Below are 17,437 nucleotides of genomic sequence, written 5' to 3'. Positions count from 1 at the left end.
TTACCTCTACTGATTCTCGTTTCAGTACTGGTTTGGCTTTCTACTACATGTAGATGAGTGTCCTGGGGTAAGTAAGTCTTATTTTTGTGACACTCTAAGCTATGGTTGGGCACTTTTATATAAAGTTCTAAATATATGTGTTTAAACATTTATTTGCCTTGATTCAGGATGTTCAACATTCCTTATTTCAGACAGTCAATTTCATTATTTGGGATAATGCGCAAAAAAAAAATTTCTTTGTCATTTCCGGCGTCATACTTGTCGCCGGAAGTTGCGTCATTTTTTGACGTTTTTGCGCCAAAAATGTCGGCGTCACCGGATATGGCGTCATTTTTGGCGCTTAAAGCATTTAGGCACCAAATAATGTGGGCGTCTTTTTTGGCGCTAAAAAATATGGGCGTCATTATTGTCTCCACATTATTTAAGTCTCATTGTTTATTTGCTTCTGGTTGCTAGAAGCTTGTTCATTGGCATTTTTTCCCATTCCTGAAACTGTCATTTAAGGAATTTGATCAATTTTGCTTTATATGTTGTTTTTTCTATTACATATTGCAAGATGTCTCAGATTGACCCTGAATCAGAAGATACTTCTGGAAAATTGCTGCCTGATGCTGGATCTACCAAAGTTAAGTGTATTTGTTGTAAACTTGTGGTAACTGTTCCTCCGGCTGTTGTTTGTAATGAATGTCATGACAAACTTGTTAATGCAGATAATATTTCCTTTAGTAATGTTCCATTACCTGTTGATGTTCCATCAACATCTAATATTCAGGGTGTTCCTGTTAACATAAGAGATTTTGTTTCTAAATCTATTAAGAAGGCTATGTCTGTTATTCCTCCTTCTAGTAAACGTAAAAGGTCTTTTAAAACTTCTCATTTTTCAGATGAATTTTTAAATGAACATCATCATTCTGATTCTGATAATGATTTTTCTGGTTCAGAGGATTCTGTTTCAGAGGTTGATACTGATAAATCTTCATATTTATTTAAAATGGAATGTATTCGTTCTTTACTTAAAGAGGTCTTAATTGCATTAGAAATAGAGGAATCTGGTCCTCTTGATACTAAATCTAAACGTTTGAATACAGTTTTTAAACCTCCTGTAGTTATTCCAGAGGTTTTTCCCGTCCCTGATGCTATTTCTGAAGTAATTTCCAGGGAATGGAATAATTTGGGTAATTCATTTACTCCTTCTAAACGGTTTAAGCAATTATATCCTGTGCCATCTGACAGATTAGAGTTTTGGGACAAAATCCCTAAGGTTGATGGGGCTATCTCCACTCTTGCTAAACGTACTACTATTCCTACGGCAGATAGTACTTCCTTTAAGGATCCTTTAGATAGAAAAATGTAATCCTTTCTAAGAAAAGCTTACTTATGTTCAGGTAATCTTCTTAGACCTGCTATATCTTTGGCGGATGTTGCTGCAGCTTCAACTTTCTGGTTGGAAGCTTTAGCACAACAAGTAACAGATCATAATACTCATAGCATTGTTAATCTTCTTCAACATGCTAACTTTATTTGTGATGCCATCTTTGATATCATTAGGGTTGATGTCAGGTATATGTCTTTAGCTATTTTAGCTAGAAGAGCTTTATGGCTTAAAACTTGGAATGCTGATATGTCTTCTAAGTCAACTTTGCTTTCCCTTTCTTTCCAAGGTAATAAATTGTTTGGTTCACAGTTGGATTCTATTATTTCAACTGTTACTGGGGGGAAAGGAACTTTTTTACCACAGGATAAAAAAATCTAAAGGTAAATTTAGGTCTGCTAATCGTTTTTGTTCCTTTCGTCACAATAAGGAACAAAAACCTGATCCTTCCCCTAAAGGAGCAGTATCAGTTTGGAAACCATCTCTAGTCTGGAATAAATTCAAGCCTTTTAGAAAGCCAAAGCCAGCTCCCAAGTCCACATGAAGGTGCGGCCCTCATTCCAGCCCAGCTGGTAGGGGGCAGATTACGATTTTTCAAAGAAATTTGGATCAATTCGATTCACAATCTTTGGATTCAGAATATTGTTTCACAAGGGTACAGAATAGGCTTCAAGATAAGGCCTCCTGCAAGAAGATTTTTTCTTTCCCGTGTCCCAATAAATCCAGTGAAGGCTCTAGCATTTCTGAAATGTGTTTCAGATCTAGAGTTGGCTGGAGTAATTGTGCCAGTTCCAGTTTTGGAACAGGGGCTGGGGTTTTACTCAAATCTCTTCATTGTACCAAAGAAGGAGCATTCCTTCAGACCAGTTCTGGATTTAAAAATATTGAATCGTTATGTAAGGATACCAACATTCAAAATGGTAACTATAAGGACTATTCTGCCTTTTGTTCAGCAAGGGCATTATATGTCCACAATAGATTTACAAGATGCGTATCTGCATATTCCGATTCATCCAGATCACTATCGGTTTCTGAGATTCTCTTTTCTAGACAAGCATTACCAGTTTGTAGCTCTGCCGTTTGGCCTAGCAACAGCTCCAAGGATTTTTACAAAGGTTCTCGGTGCCCTTCTATCTGTAATCAGAGAACAGGGTAATTGTGGTATTTTCTTATTGGACGATATCTTGGTACTTGCTCAGTCTTCACATTTAGCAGAATCTCATACGAATCGACTTGTATCGTTTCTTCAAGAACATGGTTGGAGGATCAATTTACCAAAGAGTTCGTTGATTCCTCAGACAAGGGTAACCTTTTTAGGTTTCCAGATAGATTCAGTGTCCATGACTCTGTCACTGACGGACAAGAGACGTCTAAAATTGGTTTCAGCTTGTCGAAACCTTCAGTCTCAATCATTCCCTTCGGTAGCCTTATGCATGGAAATTCTAGGTCTTATGACTGCTGCATTGGATGCGATCCCCTTTGCTCGTTTTCACATGCGACCTCTTCAGCTCTGTATGCTGAACCAGTGGTGCAGGGATTATACAAAGATATCACAATTAATATCTTTAAAACCGATTGTACGACACTCTCTGACGTGGTGGACAGACCACCATTGTTTAGTTCAGGGGGCTTCTTTTGTTCTTCCGACCTGGACTGTGATCTCAACAGATGCAAGTCTGACAGGTTGGGGAGCTGTATGGGGGTCTCTGATAGCACAAGGGGTTTGGGAATCTCAGGAGGCGAGATTACCAATCAACATTTTGGAACTCCGTGCGATTTTCAGAGCTCTTCAGTCGTGGCCTCTTCTAAAGAGAGAGTCGTTCATTTGTTTTCAGACAGACAATGTCACAACCGTGGCATATGTCAATCATCAAGGAGGGACTCACAGTCCTCTGGCTATGAAAGAAGTATCTCGAATACTTATATGGGCGGAATCCAGCTCCTGTCTAATTTCTGCGGTTCATATCCCAGGTATAGGCAATTGGGAAGCGGATTATCTCAGTCGCCAAACATTACATCCGGGCGAATGGTCTCTTCACCCAGAGGTATTTCTTCAGATTATTCAAATGTGGGGACTTCCAGAAATAGATCTGATGGCTTCTCATCTAAACAAGAAGCTTCCCAGGTATCTGTCCAGATCCAGGGATCCTCAGGCGGAAGCAGTGGATGCATTGTCACTTCCTTGGAAGTATCATCCTGCCTATATCTTTCCTCCTCTAGTTCTTCTTCCAAGAGTGATTTCCAAGATTCTAAAGGAGCGTTCGTTTGTTCTGCTGGTAGCTCCAGCATGGTCTCACAGGTTTTGGTATGCGGATCTTGTCCGGATGGCTACTTGCCAACCGTGGACTTTTCCGTTAAGACCAGACCTTCTATCGCAAGGTCCTTTTTTCTATCAGGATCTCAAATCCTTAAATTTGAAGGTATGGAGATTGAACGCTTGATTCTCAGTCATAGAGGTTTCTCTGACTCCGTAATTAATACTATGTTACAGGCTCGTAAATCTGTTTCTAGGAAGATATATTATCGAGTCTGGAAGACTTACATTTCTTGGTGTTCTTCTCATCATTTTTCTTGGCATTCTTTTAGAATCCCTAGAATTTTACAGTTTCTTCAGGATGGTTTGGATAAAGGTTTGTCCGCAAGTTCCTTGAAAGGACAAATCTCTGCTCTTTCTGTTCTTTTTCATAGAAAGATTGCTAATCTTCCTGATATTCTTTGTTTTTTACAGGCTTTGGTTCGTATAAAACCTGTCATTAAGTCAATTTCTCCTCCTTGGAGTTTGAATTTGGTTCTGGGGGCTCTTCAAGCTCCTCTGTTTGAACCTATGCATTCGCTGGATATTAAATTACTTTCTTGGAAAGTTTTGTTTCTTTTGGCCATCTCTTCTGTTAGAAGAGTTTCTGAATTATCTGCTCTTTCTTGTGAGTCTCCTTTTCTGATTTTTCATCAGGATAAGGCGGTGTTGCGAACTTCATTTAAATTTTTACCTAAGGTTGTGAATTCTAACAACATTAGTAGAGAAATTGTGGTTCCTTCTTTGTGTCCTAATCCTAAGAACTCTAAGGAAAGATCGTTGCATTCTTTGGATGTAGTTAGAGCTTTGAAATATTATGTTGAAGCTACTTAAGATTTCCGAAAGACTTCTAGTCTAGTTGTTATCTTTTCTGGTTCTAGGAAAGGTCAGAAGGCTTCTGCCATTTCTTTGGCATCTTGGTTAAAGTCTTTGATTCATCATGCTTATGTCGAGTCGGGTAGAACTCCGCCTCAAAGGATTACAGCTCATTCGACTAGGTCAGTCTCTACTTCCTGGGCATTTAGGAATGAAGCTTCGGTTGATCAGATTTGCAAAGCAGCAACTTGGTCTTCTTTGCATACTTTTACTAAATTCTACCATTTTGATGTGTTTTCTTCTTCTGAAGCAGTTTTTGTTAGAAAAGTACTTCAGACAGCTGTTTCAGTTTGATTCTTCTACTTATAATTTCATTTTTTTTCATTATAAGATTTAAACTTTGTTTTGGGGTGTGGATTATTTTTCAGCGGAATTGGCTGTCTTTATTTTATCCCTCCCTCTCTAGTGACTCTTGCGTGGAAGATCCACATCTTGGGTATTCATTATCCCATACGTTACTAGCTCATGGACTCTTGCTAATTACATGAAAGAAAACATAATTTATGTAAGAACTTACCTGATAAATTCATTTCTTTCATATTAGCAAGAGTCCATGAGGCCCGCCCTTTTTGAGGTGGTTATGTTTTTTTTTGTATAAAGCACAATTATTCCAATTCCTTATTTTTTATGCTTTCGCACTTTTTTCTTATCACCTTACTCCTTGGCTATTCGTTAAACTGATTTGTGGGTGTGGTGAGGGGTGTATTTATAGGCATTTTGAGGTTTGGGAAACTTTGCCCCTCCTGGTAGGAATGTATATCCCATACGTCACTAGCTCATGGACTCTTGCTAATATGAAAGAAATGAATTTATCAGGTAAGTTCTTACATAAATTATGTTTTTTCAGTGATCAGAAGAACAATTTATCTTCAAATTGCTTTAATAAGCGCCTTTGACATGATTACAAAAGGTATTTCTAGTAATGTCCTTCTTCAAAAGCCTTAACAGGAACTTGCAGGATCACTGGCAGAAGCACTAGCTGAAGCATACTAATAGAATTAATTACAGGTGTTTATTCATTAGATAAATACATACTACAAATACAACTCATGTGTGTTAGGATATTACACTTCATATGTAATATATATATATATACCGGACACTTAAAGGTACAGTCTACTTGACAGATGTTATTGTTTAAAGAGATAGATAATCCCTTTATTACCCATTTCCCAGTTTTGCATAACCAACATGGTTATATTGATATAAGTGCGGATGTAAATATCTCATCTTTGTCTCAGACATTTTTGAATTATTAAATTGGTAATTTAATTCTCCTTTTTTTAAGATTTTCTTTCTATTGAATGATATATCTTTACTATGGTGTTGATTTGATATTGACATAGATAGATATGGTTCATGCTCAGTAATTAGACATCACATTTGACATTGGGCTTTTTTTTTTTAAAGCAATTGTAACTATTTAGCTGAGATTAATTTAATCAAAGACTTGGCTTTTTTAACATTTATGTTCACAAATATTAAAGGGATAGGAAAGTCAAAATTAAACTTGCCTGATTCAGATAGAGCAAGTAATTTTAGGACACTTTTAAATTCACTTCTATTTTCAAATGTGCTTCGTTCTCTTTGTATCCCTTGTTAAAATGCACATATCATACACTAGTGGGAGCTGCTGCTAATTGGTACCTGCATACATTTTTCTCTTGTGATTGGCTAAATAGATATTTCTCTTGTAAGGTGTATCCAGTCCACGGATTCATCTATTACTTGTGGGATATTCTCCTTCCCAACAGGAAGCTGCAAGAGGATCACCCACAGCAGAGCTGTCTATATAGCTCCTCCCCTAACTGCCACCTCCCAGTCATTCTCTTGCAGCTCTCGACAAGGGAAGTAGCTAGAGAGATGTGGTGCATTAATGTAGTTTATCTTCAATCAAAAGTTTATTTTCAAATGGTACCGGAGTTGTACTATTTTAGCCTCAGGCAGAAAGTTGAAGAAGAGTCTGCCTGTGGTCTTTGATGATTTTAGCAGGTTGTAACTAAGATCCATTGCTGTTCTCACACATAATTTAAGAGATGGGTAACTTCAGCTGGGGGAATAGCGTGCAGGGTCTCCTGCTCTGAGGTATGTGCAGTTTTAAATTTTTCTAGAGAAATGATAAGCTAGAAAATGCTGACAATACCGTATTTATTTAAGGTAAGCCTGATTACAGTGATTTAATAACGACTGGTATCATGCTTGCTGTAAAGGGTAATATTTTTATTATTTACTCACATTACTGAATAGATATAACGTTTGCTTGAAGGTGTATGAACATTTATTACATATTGGTGATAAAACTTTATTCTGGGGCCCAGTTTTTTCCACATGGCTGACTAGATTTTGCCTAGGGATAGTTTTTTAAGGCCCTCTCACTGTGAGTACAGGTTGGGAGGGGCCTATTTTCGCGCCTAAATTGCCCATTAGTTTTTGCAGTTTGAGACATCCAGCTTCCCTGAAGGAGTCCCCTGAACATTTAGGACCTCTCTAAAGGGTTTTTGTGCCTTCCAAAGTCGTCGTATGGGCAGGTAGGGTCACAGTAGAGCTGTGGTAGTTTGGTGTGACTGTTTAAAAACGTTTATATCGTTTTTTTGATCCGGTTTTGAAACTAAGGGGTTAATCATCCATTTGCAAGTGGGTGTAATGCTCTTTTAGCCTATTATACACACTGTAAAATTTTCGTAAGATTTACTGCTTTTTTCACTGTTTTGCAGTTTCTGTGATTGTTTTTTTCTCTTAAAGGCACAGTATCGTTTTTATTTTTTGCTTGTTCACAGTTATTAAAGTGTTTTCCAAGCTTGCTGGTCTCATTACTAGTCTGTTTAAACATGTCTGACATAGAGGAAACTCATTGTTCATTATGTTTAGAAGCCATTGTGGAACCCCCTCTTAGAATGTGTACCAAATGCACTGATTTTACAATAGATTACAAAGACCATATTCTGGCTTTAAAAAATGTATCACCAGAAGAAATTGACAAGGAGGAATTTATGCAGTCTAACTCTCCCCACGTGTCAGATCCTATAAATCCCGCTCAGGGGACGCCTAGTACATCTAGCGCGCCCATTGCGTATACCTTGCAAGACATGGCGGCAGTTATGAATCATACCCTTACAGAGGTATTATCTAAACTGCCAGGATTGCAAGGAAAGCGAGACAGCTCTGGGACTAGAATAAATACAGAGCTCTCTGACGCTTTAGTAGCTATGTCTGATACACCCTCACATTATACTGAAGCTGAAGCAGGGGAGCTTCAATCTGTGGGTGAATTTTCTGATTCAGGGAAGATACTTCAATCTGATTCTGATATATCTACATTTAAATTTAAGCTTGAACACCTCTGCGTATTGCTCAGGGAGGTTTTAGCAACTCTGGACGACTGTGACACTATTGTAGTCCCAGAGAAATTATGTAGATTGGATAAATACTATGCAGTACCTACTTACACTGATGTTTTTCCGATCCCTAAAAGGTTTTCTGAAATTATTACTAAGGAATGGGATAGACCAGGTGTACCGTTCTCTCCCCCTTCTGTTTTTAAAAAGATGTTTCCTATAGATGCCGCTACACGGGACTTGTGGCAGACGGTCCCTAAGGTGGAGGGAGCAGTTTCTACTCTAGCTAAACGTACCACTATCCCTGTCGAGGACAGTTGTGCTTTTCTAGATCCAATGGATAAAAAATTAGAGGGTTACCTTAAGAAAATTTTTATTCAACAATGTTTTATTCTCCAGCCTCTTGCATGCATTGCCCCAGTCACTGCTGCTGCGGCTTTCTGGTTTGAGTCCCTAGAGGAGGCTCTACAGGTTGAAACCCAGTTGGAAGATATTATTGACAAGCTTAGGGCCCTTAAGCTAGCCAATTCATTTGTTTCTGATGCCGATGTTCATTTAACCAAGCTAATTGCTAAAAATTCAGGTTTTGCTATTCAGGCGCGCAGGGCGCTATGGCTTAAATCCTGGTCAGCTGACGTGACTTCAAAGTCTAAACTTCTCAACATTCCCTTCAAAGGACAGACCCTATTCGGGCCTGGACTGAAGGAGATCATTTCTGACATCACTGGAGGAAAATGTCACGCCCTTCCTCAAGATAGGTCCAACAAATTAAGGACCAAACAGTCTAGTTTTCGGCCCTTTCGAAACTTCAAGAGTGACGCAGCTTCAACTTCCTCTAACACAAAACAAGAGGGAACTTTTGCCCAGTCTAAGCCGGTCTGGAGACCTAACCAGGTTTGGAACAAGGGGAAACAGTCCAAAAAGCCTGCTGCTGCCTCTAAGACAGCATGAAGGAGCAGCCCCCGATCCGGAAACGGATCTAGTAGGGGGCAGACTCTCTCTTTTCGCCCAGGCTTGGGCAAGAGATGTCCAGGATCCCTGGGCATTGGAAATTGTGTCCAAGGGTTATCTTCTGGAATCCAAACCAGATAAAGAGAGGCATTCTTACATTGTGTTCAAGACCTTCTAATTATGGGAGTGATCCACCCAGTTTCGCAGGAGGACAGGGTCAGGGCTTCTATTCAAATCTGTTTGTAGTTCCCAAGAAAGAGGGAATATTCAGACCAATCTTAGATCTCAAGATCTTAAACAAATTTCTCAGAGTTCCATCCTTCAAGATGGAGACTATTCGAACCATCCTTCCTATGATCCAGGAGGGTCAATATATGACTACCGTAGACCTAAAGGATGCTTATCTTCACATCCAATTTTTAAGATTGGATATCAGAGCGCCAAACAACGTAGGCAGGGTCTATGGGCAGATAGTCAAATACCAAAGGTAACAATAGGTTGAAATAATATGATTTAATACATAAGATAAAAAAGTTGGTACATTTAAAATTATACAACAATTAGTCATGGATCCATGTTACACTTTAAAACTTTCCACACATTATCTTCACATCCCGATACACAAAGATCATCATTGTTTTCTCAGGTTTGCCTTTCTAGACAGGCACTACCAGTTTGTGGCTCTTCCCTTCGGGTTGGCCATGGCACCAAGAATCTTTACAAAGGTTCTAGGGTCCCTTCTAGCGGTCCTAAGGCCGCGGGGTATAGCAGTAGCCCCTTAATTAGACAACATTCTGATACAGGCGTCGACTTTTCAAGTTGCCAGGTCCCACACGGACATTGTTCTGGCATTTCTGAGGTCCCATGTGTGGAAGGTGAACGAAGAAAAGAGCTCTCTATCACCTCTAACAAAAGTTTCATTCCTAGGGACTCTGATAGATTCGGTAGAAATTAAGATTTACCTAACGAAGGCCAGATTGTCAAAATTTCTAGACTCTTGCCGTGTTCTTTATTCCACTTCTCGTCCTTCAGCTCAGGGCTCGTGGACTCAGGAGGAGGCTCTCCTTCCAATAAACATTCTGGAATTAAGAGCGATATTCAATGCTCTTCAGGCTTGGCCTCAGCTAGCTGCGGTCAGGTTCATCAGATTTCAGTCGGACAACATCACGACTGTAGCCTATATCAACCATCAGGGGGGAACAAGGAGCCCCCTGGCAATGTTGGAGGTTTCAAAGATAATTCTATGGGCAGAGGTTCACTCTTGCCATCTCTCAGCTATCCATATCCCAGGAAAAGAAAACTGGGAGGCGGATTTTCTAAGTCGGCAGACTTTTCATCCGGGGGAGTGGGAGCTCCATCCGGAGGTATTTGCCCAGCTGATTCAACTATGGGGCAAACCAGAACTGGATCTCATGGCGTCTCGTCAGAACGCCAAACTTCCTTGTTACGGGTCCAGGTCAAGGGATCCCCAGGCAGCGCTGGTAGATGCTCTAGCAGCGCCCTGGTCCTTCAGCCTGGCTTATGTGTTTCCACCGTTTCCTCTTCTCCCTTGGCTGATTGCCAAGATCAAGCAGGAGAGAGCTTTGGTGATTTTGATAGCTCCTGCGTGGCCACGCAGGACTTGGTACGCAGATCTGGTGGACATGTCATCCTTTCCACCATGGACTCTGCCGCTGAGGCAGGACTTTCTACTTCAAGGTCCATTCCAGCATCCAAATCTAATTTCTGTGCGTCTGACTGCTTGGAGATTGAACGCTTGATTTTATCAAAGCGTGGTTTTTCCGAGTCGGTCATTGATACCTTAATTCAGGCTCGAAAGCCTGTCACCAGGAAAGTCTATCATACGATATGGTGTAAATATCTTCATTGGTGTGAATCCAAGGGTTACTCATGGAGTAAAGTCAGGATTCCCAGGATATTGTCTTTTCTCCAAGAAGGATTGGAGAAGGGATTGTCAGCTAGTTCCTTAAAGGGACAGATTTCTGCTCTGTCTATTCTTTTGCACAAGCGTCTGGCGGATGTTCCAGACGTTCAGGCTTTTGTCAGGCTTTAGTTAGAATCAAGCCTGTGTTTAAACCTGTTGCTCCGCCATGGAGTTTAAATTTAGTTCTTAAAGTTCTTCAAGGGGTTCCGTTTGAACCTCTGCATTCCATAGATATAAAGCTTTTGTCTTGGAAAGTTCTATTCTTGGTAGCTATCTCTTCGGCTCGAAGAGTTTCAGAGTTATCTGCCTTGCAGTGTGATTCCCCTTATCTGATCTTGCATGCAGATAAGGTAGTGTTGCGTACCAAAACTTGGTTTCTTCCTAAGATGGTATCTAATAAGAATATCAATCAGGAGATTGTTGTTCCGTCACTGTGTCCTAATCCTTCTTCAAAGAAGGAACGTCTATTACACAATCTTGACGTGGTTCGTGCTTTGAAGTTTTATTTACAAGCTACTAAAGATTTTCGTCAAACATCTGCATTGTTTGTTGTCTACTCTGGACAGAGGAAAGGCCAAAAGGCTTTGGCAACTTCTCTTTCCTTTTGGTTAAGAAGTATAATCCGCTTAGCTTATGAGACTGCTGGCCAGCAGCCTCCTGTAAGAATTACAGCTCATTCCACTAGAGCAGTGGCTTCCACATGGGCTTTTAAAAATGAGGCTTCTGTTGAACAGATTTGTAAGGCGGCGACTTGGTCTTCGCTTCATACTTTTTCTAAATTCTACAAATGTTATACTTTTGCTTCTTCTGAGGCTATTTTTGGGAGAAAGGTCTTACAGGCAGTGGTGCCTTCCGTTTAAGTGCCTGCCTTGTCCCTCCCTTCATCCGTGTCCTATAGCTTTGGTATTGGTATCCCACAAGTAATGGATGAATCCGTGGACTGTATACACCTTACAAGAGAAAACAAAATTCATGCTTACCTGATAAATTTATTTCTCTTGTGGTGTATCCAGTCCACGGCCTGCCCTGTCATTTTAAGGCCGGTATTTTTTAATTTTTAAACTACAGTCACCACTGCACCCTATAGTTTCTCCTTTCTCTTGCTTGTCTTCGGTCGAATGACTGGGAGGTGGCAGTTAGGGGAGGAGCTATATAGACAGCTCTGCTGTGGGTGATCCTCTTGCAGCTTCCTGTTGGGAGGGAGAATATCCCACAAGTAATGGATGAATCCGTGGACTGGATACACCACAAGAGAAATAAATTTATCAGGTAAGCATAAATTTTGTTTTTCAGCTTCCTGTCAGTAGTGCAATGCTGTCCCTTCAGCAATGAATAACACGAGAATGAAGAAAATTTGATAATAGAATTAAAATGGAAAGTTGTTTAAAATTGTATGTTCTATCTGAATCATAAAAGAACATTTTGGGGTTTACTATCCCTTTAAAAATTATTACAAACTGGGAGAATATGCACACAGAAACGGAAAAACTATTATATTTTAAAACCGCAATTTAGTCCAACACAGAATTCAAAACGGTTAGAATTAGCCCCATATAATTTCCATCTCCAAGTACTTAAATATGGTATATAGTGTTCAATAATAAGTTTTGTCTTTTTAATTTGAACCACATTTTATAATATAATCTCTGATAAGGCAAAATCACCATAAGCGTTTAAATCATTACAATATATTTAGAGTTTCAAAATAAAATCCCCAGATTGCAGTAAACTTTTTATGTCTTTTAATTTGTTCAGTTCAAATCTTAGATTTTTCTCTTCAAAATTGGTTATCTGCTATTTGTTAGCAAAGAGATAGTAGTAGGTTTCTTCCTTCCTATCCAGTTTCTAAAAAAAGCATTTCCTAGCTTTGAGAATTATCTTATAATTACACATTTTAAAGGACCAGTCAACATTGTAGATTTGCATAATTAACAAATGCATGATAAGACGACAATGCAATAGCACTTAGTCTGAACTTCAGATGAATGGTAGATTTTTGTTAAATAAATTGCAAATTTATGTCTATTTCCACTCCCCCTGTACCATGTGACAGCCATCAGCCAATCACAAATGCATATACGTATATGCTGTGAATTCATGCACATGCTCAGTAGGAGCTGTTGACTCAAAAAGTGTAAATATAAAAAGACTGTGCACATTTTTATAATGTAAGTAAATTGGAAAGTTGTTTAAAATTGCATGCTCTATCTGAATCATGAATTTTAATTTTGTCTTGAGTGTCCCTTTAACTTGACCCTTTGAAAAACAATATAGTCAAATTAGATGGCAAAAACTTAGAGGGACATGAAACCCAAAACATTTATTTCATGATTCAGATAGAGAATACAATTTTAAACAATTTTCCAATTTACTTCTGTTATTTAATTTGCTTCCTTCTCTTGTTATCATTTGCTGAAAGGTTTATCTAGGAAAGCTAAGGAGAAGCAAATAACTTTGGTTCTAGCTGCTGATTGGTGGATGCATATATAAACTGATTGTCATTGGCTCATCCATTTGTTCAGTTAGAAACCAGTTGTGCATTGCTGCTCCTTCAACAAATGATAAAAAGAGAATTAAACAAATAAGATAATAGAAGTAAATTAGAAAGTTGTTTCAAATTGTATGTTCTATCTAAATCATGAAAGAAAATTTTTGAGTTTCATGTCCCTTTAATTTAAATTTAACGGATAGGAAATTAGATACCGGACTCCAGAGCGGTCTAGTTTTTGTCAATCCCATAAAAAGTGCTTTAATCTGCCACTTAGCACACGCTGTATACAAAAAGGGCTAAACAAGTGACCCTACAAGTGGTACTTACATTTGGCAGGACACTAAACTAATATAGTCCAGCTGAGAGTGAAGAGTCCCCCAGCTCACTCAAATCCAGAAATGAAGCAACACACAGCCATTAATGTCTAAAGTGTTGGCAACAAAAGTTATTACACCCCTATGTGGAAATGTCCAAATTGGGCTTCAAGTGTCAATATTTTGTGTGGCCACCATTATTTTACAGCACTGCCTTAACCCTCTTGGGCATGTAGTTCACCAGAGCTTCACAGGTTGCCACTGGAGTCCCCTTCCACTCCTCCATGACGACATCATGGAGCTGATGGATGTTAGAGACCTTTCACTCGCCCACCTTCCGTTTGAGGATGCTCAATAGGGTTTAGGTCTGGAGACATGCTTGGCCAGTCCATCACCTTTACCCTCAGCTTCTTTAGCAAGGCAGTGGTCGTCTTGGAGGTGTTTTGGGGTCGTTATCATGTTGGAATACTGCCCTGCGGCCCAGTCTCTGAAGGGAGGGGATCATGCTCTGCTTCAGTATGTCACAGTACATGTTGGCGTTCATGGTTCCCTCAATGAACTGTAGCTCCTCAGTGCCGACAGCACTCATGCAGGCCAAGACCCTGACACTCCCACCACCATGCTTGACTGTAGGCAAGACACACTTGTCTTTGTACTCCTCACCTGGTTGCTGCCCCACACGCTTGACACCATCAGAACTAAATAAGTTTATCTTGGTTTCATCGGACCACAGGACATGGTTCCAGTAATCCATGTCCTTAGTCTGCTTGTCTTCAGCAAACTGTTTGCAGGCTTTCTTGTCTATCATCTTTAGAAGAGGCTTCCTTCTGGGACGACAGCCATGCAGACCAATTTGATGCAGTGTGCAGCGTTTGGTCTGAGCACTGACAGGCTGACCCCCACTCCTTCAACCTCTGCAGCAATACTGGCAGCACTCATACGTCTATTTCCCAAAGACAACCTCTGGATATGACGCTGAGCACGTGCACTCAACTTCTTTGGTCAACCATGGCGAGGCCTGTTCTGAGTGGAACCTGTCCTGTGAAACCACTGTATGGTCTTGCCCACCATGCTGCAGCTCAGTTTCAGGGTCTTGTCAATCTTCTTATAGACTAGGCCATCTTTATGTAGAGCAACAATTATTTTTTTTTTTCAGATCCTGAGAGAGTTCTTTGCCTTGAGGTGCCATGTTGAACTTCCAGTGACCAGTATGAGAGAGTGTGAGAGCACACCTGCTCCCCATTCACACCTGAGACCTTGTAACACTAACGAGTCACATAACACCTGAGATGGAAAATGGCTACTTGGGCCCAATTTGGACATATACACTTAGGGGTGTACTCACTTTTGTTGCCAACGGTTTAGACATTAATGACTGTGTGTTGCGTTATTTTCAGGGGACTGCAAATTTACACTTATACAGGCTGTACCCTCACTACTTTACATTGTAGCAAAGTGTCCTTTCTTCAGTGTTGTCACATGAAAAGATATAATAAAGTATTTACAAAAATGCGAGGGGTGTACTCACTTTTGCGAGATACTGTATACTCATTAAATATATAGCATATAAACATGTCTGTTCTCAATACAACGCGTTTCTTGTCCCTTTAGAGTAATCATTTGGCTGTTTCATCTGGCTTTCCATTTGTATAATTTCTTGTATAAAGGTTTTAGGGCCTGTAATACAATTCTCAATCACATGTGCTTGAAATAAGCTTAATTAGCAAGCGGAAGACATCTATGAACCCCGACAATTTTTCATTATTCATATAAAACATGCAATTTGAAACAACTTTCTAATTTACTTTTGATATCAAATTTGCTTAATTTTCTTGGGTATTTTTTATTGAAGGAGCAGCAATGCACTACTGGGAGCTAGAGGAAAACATAAAGTGAGCCAATGACACAAGGAAAATATGTGCAGCCACCAAGCACCAGCTAGCTTCAATTGCTGCTCCTGAGCTTAACTAGGTATGCTTTTCATCAAAGGATTCCAAAAGAACAAAGTACATTTGATAAATAAATTAGAAAATTGTATTAAAATTTCATGTTCTATCCGAATCACAAACGTTTAATTTTAACTTTACTGTCCCTTTAAATTTACTTTGTTCTCTTGGGTTTCTTTTATTTTCTTTTGTTTTATTTTTAAAGGGACATTAAACACTAAATAAATGCTAGATAGAATGATGCATTCAAAGAAAACATTAGTCTGAGAATAACATGTAGATGTACAGTATTTATGTATTTTTTTTAAAGTTTCATTAGCTGCTTAAATAGTGACAAAATAAGTGTAAAGTATTTGCGTCTAAAAAACAATGGGAGCTGCCATGTTGTAACTTAGGTTACCTTGTCTGCTGTGGCCAATTAGGGACAGTTATAAATAGGTCACTAGAGTGTGCAGCCAATGGCTGTGTGGAATAGAGCAATGTTCTGCACTTCTGTTTCTAACAGGAACTGAAAAGCTACAATTTCAGAATGGAATTACAGGAAAAGGAGACAAAATAAATAAAGGTTATTACAGAGGTTTTTCAATGTAAATCATTTTATATTTCCATCTCAAAGTTTTTAATGTCCCTTTAAATAAGATCTCAGAAGCATTCTTTGTGCTCCATATTGTGGTTCTTTCCCCGTCGTCAGCTCGCTCAGTAGAGATACGGTGGTATGTGATCAAATCATTTTTACAACAAAAATATTGGCATGGTCTTTGCTTTGAAACATCATTAAACAGGGCTTTCCAGTGTAACACTTTATATGTATTTTAATGTCTAAAGATGCAATGCTCTTCATAAACATTTGTTCATTTTAAGTTCAATTAGCTGGGATTGTAAATGCTATTTTTGCACTTGCTTATGCTCTCATTGTCTTGTCTGCAGATAATCTCAGTTCATACCATCAGCACTGGGAATGGATATAATGTATTTGCTATGCATGCAGCAGCTTGCTTGATTTTTTTTTTTTTTCCTCGCTTTATTACTGCACGCATGCTTAGAATTTCATATTTTGATGTGTACGTAATATAGTAATCATTTTTAAACTTAAATCCTTTGTGGCAGGTCATGATGACCCCGAACATGCAAGGTATAATCATGGCCATAGGTAAATCCAGGAATGTGTATGACAGGTGTGGGCCTGAAGCAGGGTTCTTTAAGGTACAAAAATAAAAAACAAAAAACATATTTGTTTTTCATTTGCTGTTGGCTTGAGTATTTGCTCCTTAAATGGTGTGTATTGTATTTCTTCACAAGCAGTAACTTAATAAGTGTATTTGGCTCTCATTTAGAAAATCTAGTATTATCAAGGCTCAGCGCTATTTCATATGCTCAGTGTAGCGTAAATTGTTCAGCATGAATCTATTCTTCTGTCTCAATGCTAAGGAAGTGAGAGTATTCCATTTCTTGTAACAGCCTGAAGGTGCGTGCTCAGCACATACAGTCCCTCAGCATCAAATCACAATATATTCACTATTGTTTGCACCAGGCATCGTATCTGTGCAAGAAATGTGGATATTAAAATGGTTATTGCTACTTAAACAAAGGTATAGTAAAGTTAACATTAAACTTTCATTGATTAGATATAGCATGCAGCTTAAACAAAAAACGCTTTCAAGTTTACCTCTGCTGCTGTAATACATAATGAATACATAATGAAATGCCCATCCTGGTTCCAGTAATAAAAATTGGGTTCAGTGTTCCTTTAAGCAAGGAAATACTCCATTATTTGCAATATTGCAACCCTTGAGTACAATTGTTTTTACCTCTAAAATGCCTGTTACAGACTATACAGTGCTCGTAAATTATGTTGTGCAGATGGCACATTGTTTTTACTGCATTTATATATCACATAATTAGAGATGCTATAATATTCTAGGGGCCTGAAGACCT

General features: G+C 39.0%; 1 protein-coding gene across 2 annotated transcripts in view; it reads left to right on the top strand.

Annotated features, from left to right (window-relative positions):
• USP25 (ubiquitin specific peptidase 25) overlaps positions 1 to 17,437 on the top strand; it is a 458,760-nt gene that overhangs the window by 369,942 nt on the left and 71,381 nt on the right. The window contains exon 20 of one of the 2 annotated variants that reach the window (XM_053706013.1): positions 16,610 to 16,705. The exons of the other annotated variant lie outside the window; for it this stretch is intronic. Coding sequence (XP_053561988.1) covers positions 16,610 to 16,705 — 96 coding nt within the window. The remainder of the gene's footprint in view (positions 1 to 16,609; positions 16,706 to 17,437) is intronic. 2 annotated transcript variants of the gene reach the window in all.

This window comes from Bombina bombina, chromosome 3 (genome assembly GCF_027579735.1).
Source record: "Bombina bombina isolate aBomBom1 chromosome 3, aBomBom1.pri, whole genome shotgun sequence".
In the NCBI taxonomy this organism is placed as follows: domain Eukaryota; kingdom Metazoa; phylum Chordata; class Amphibia; order Anura; family Bombinatoridae; genus Bombina; species Bombina bombina.
The sequence above is the reverse complement of the archived record's forward strand: the minus strand, read 5'-3'. Positions and strand labels throughout refer to the sequence as shown.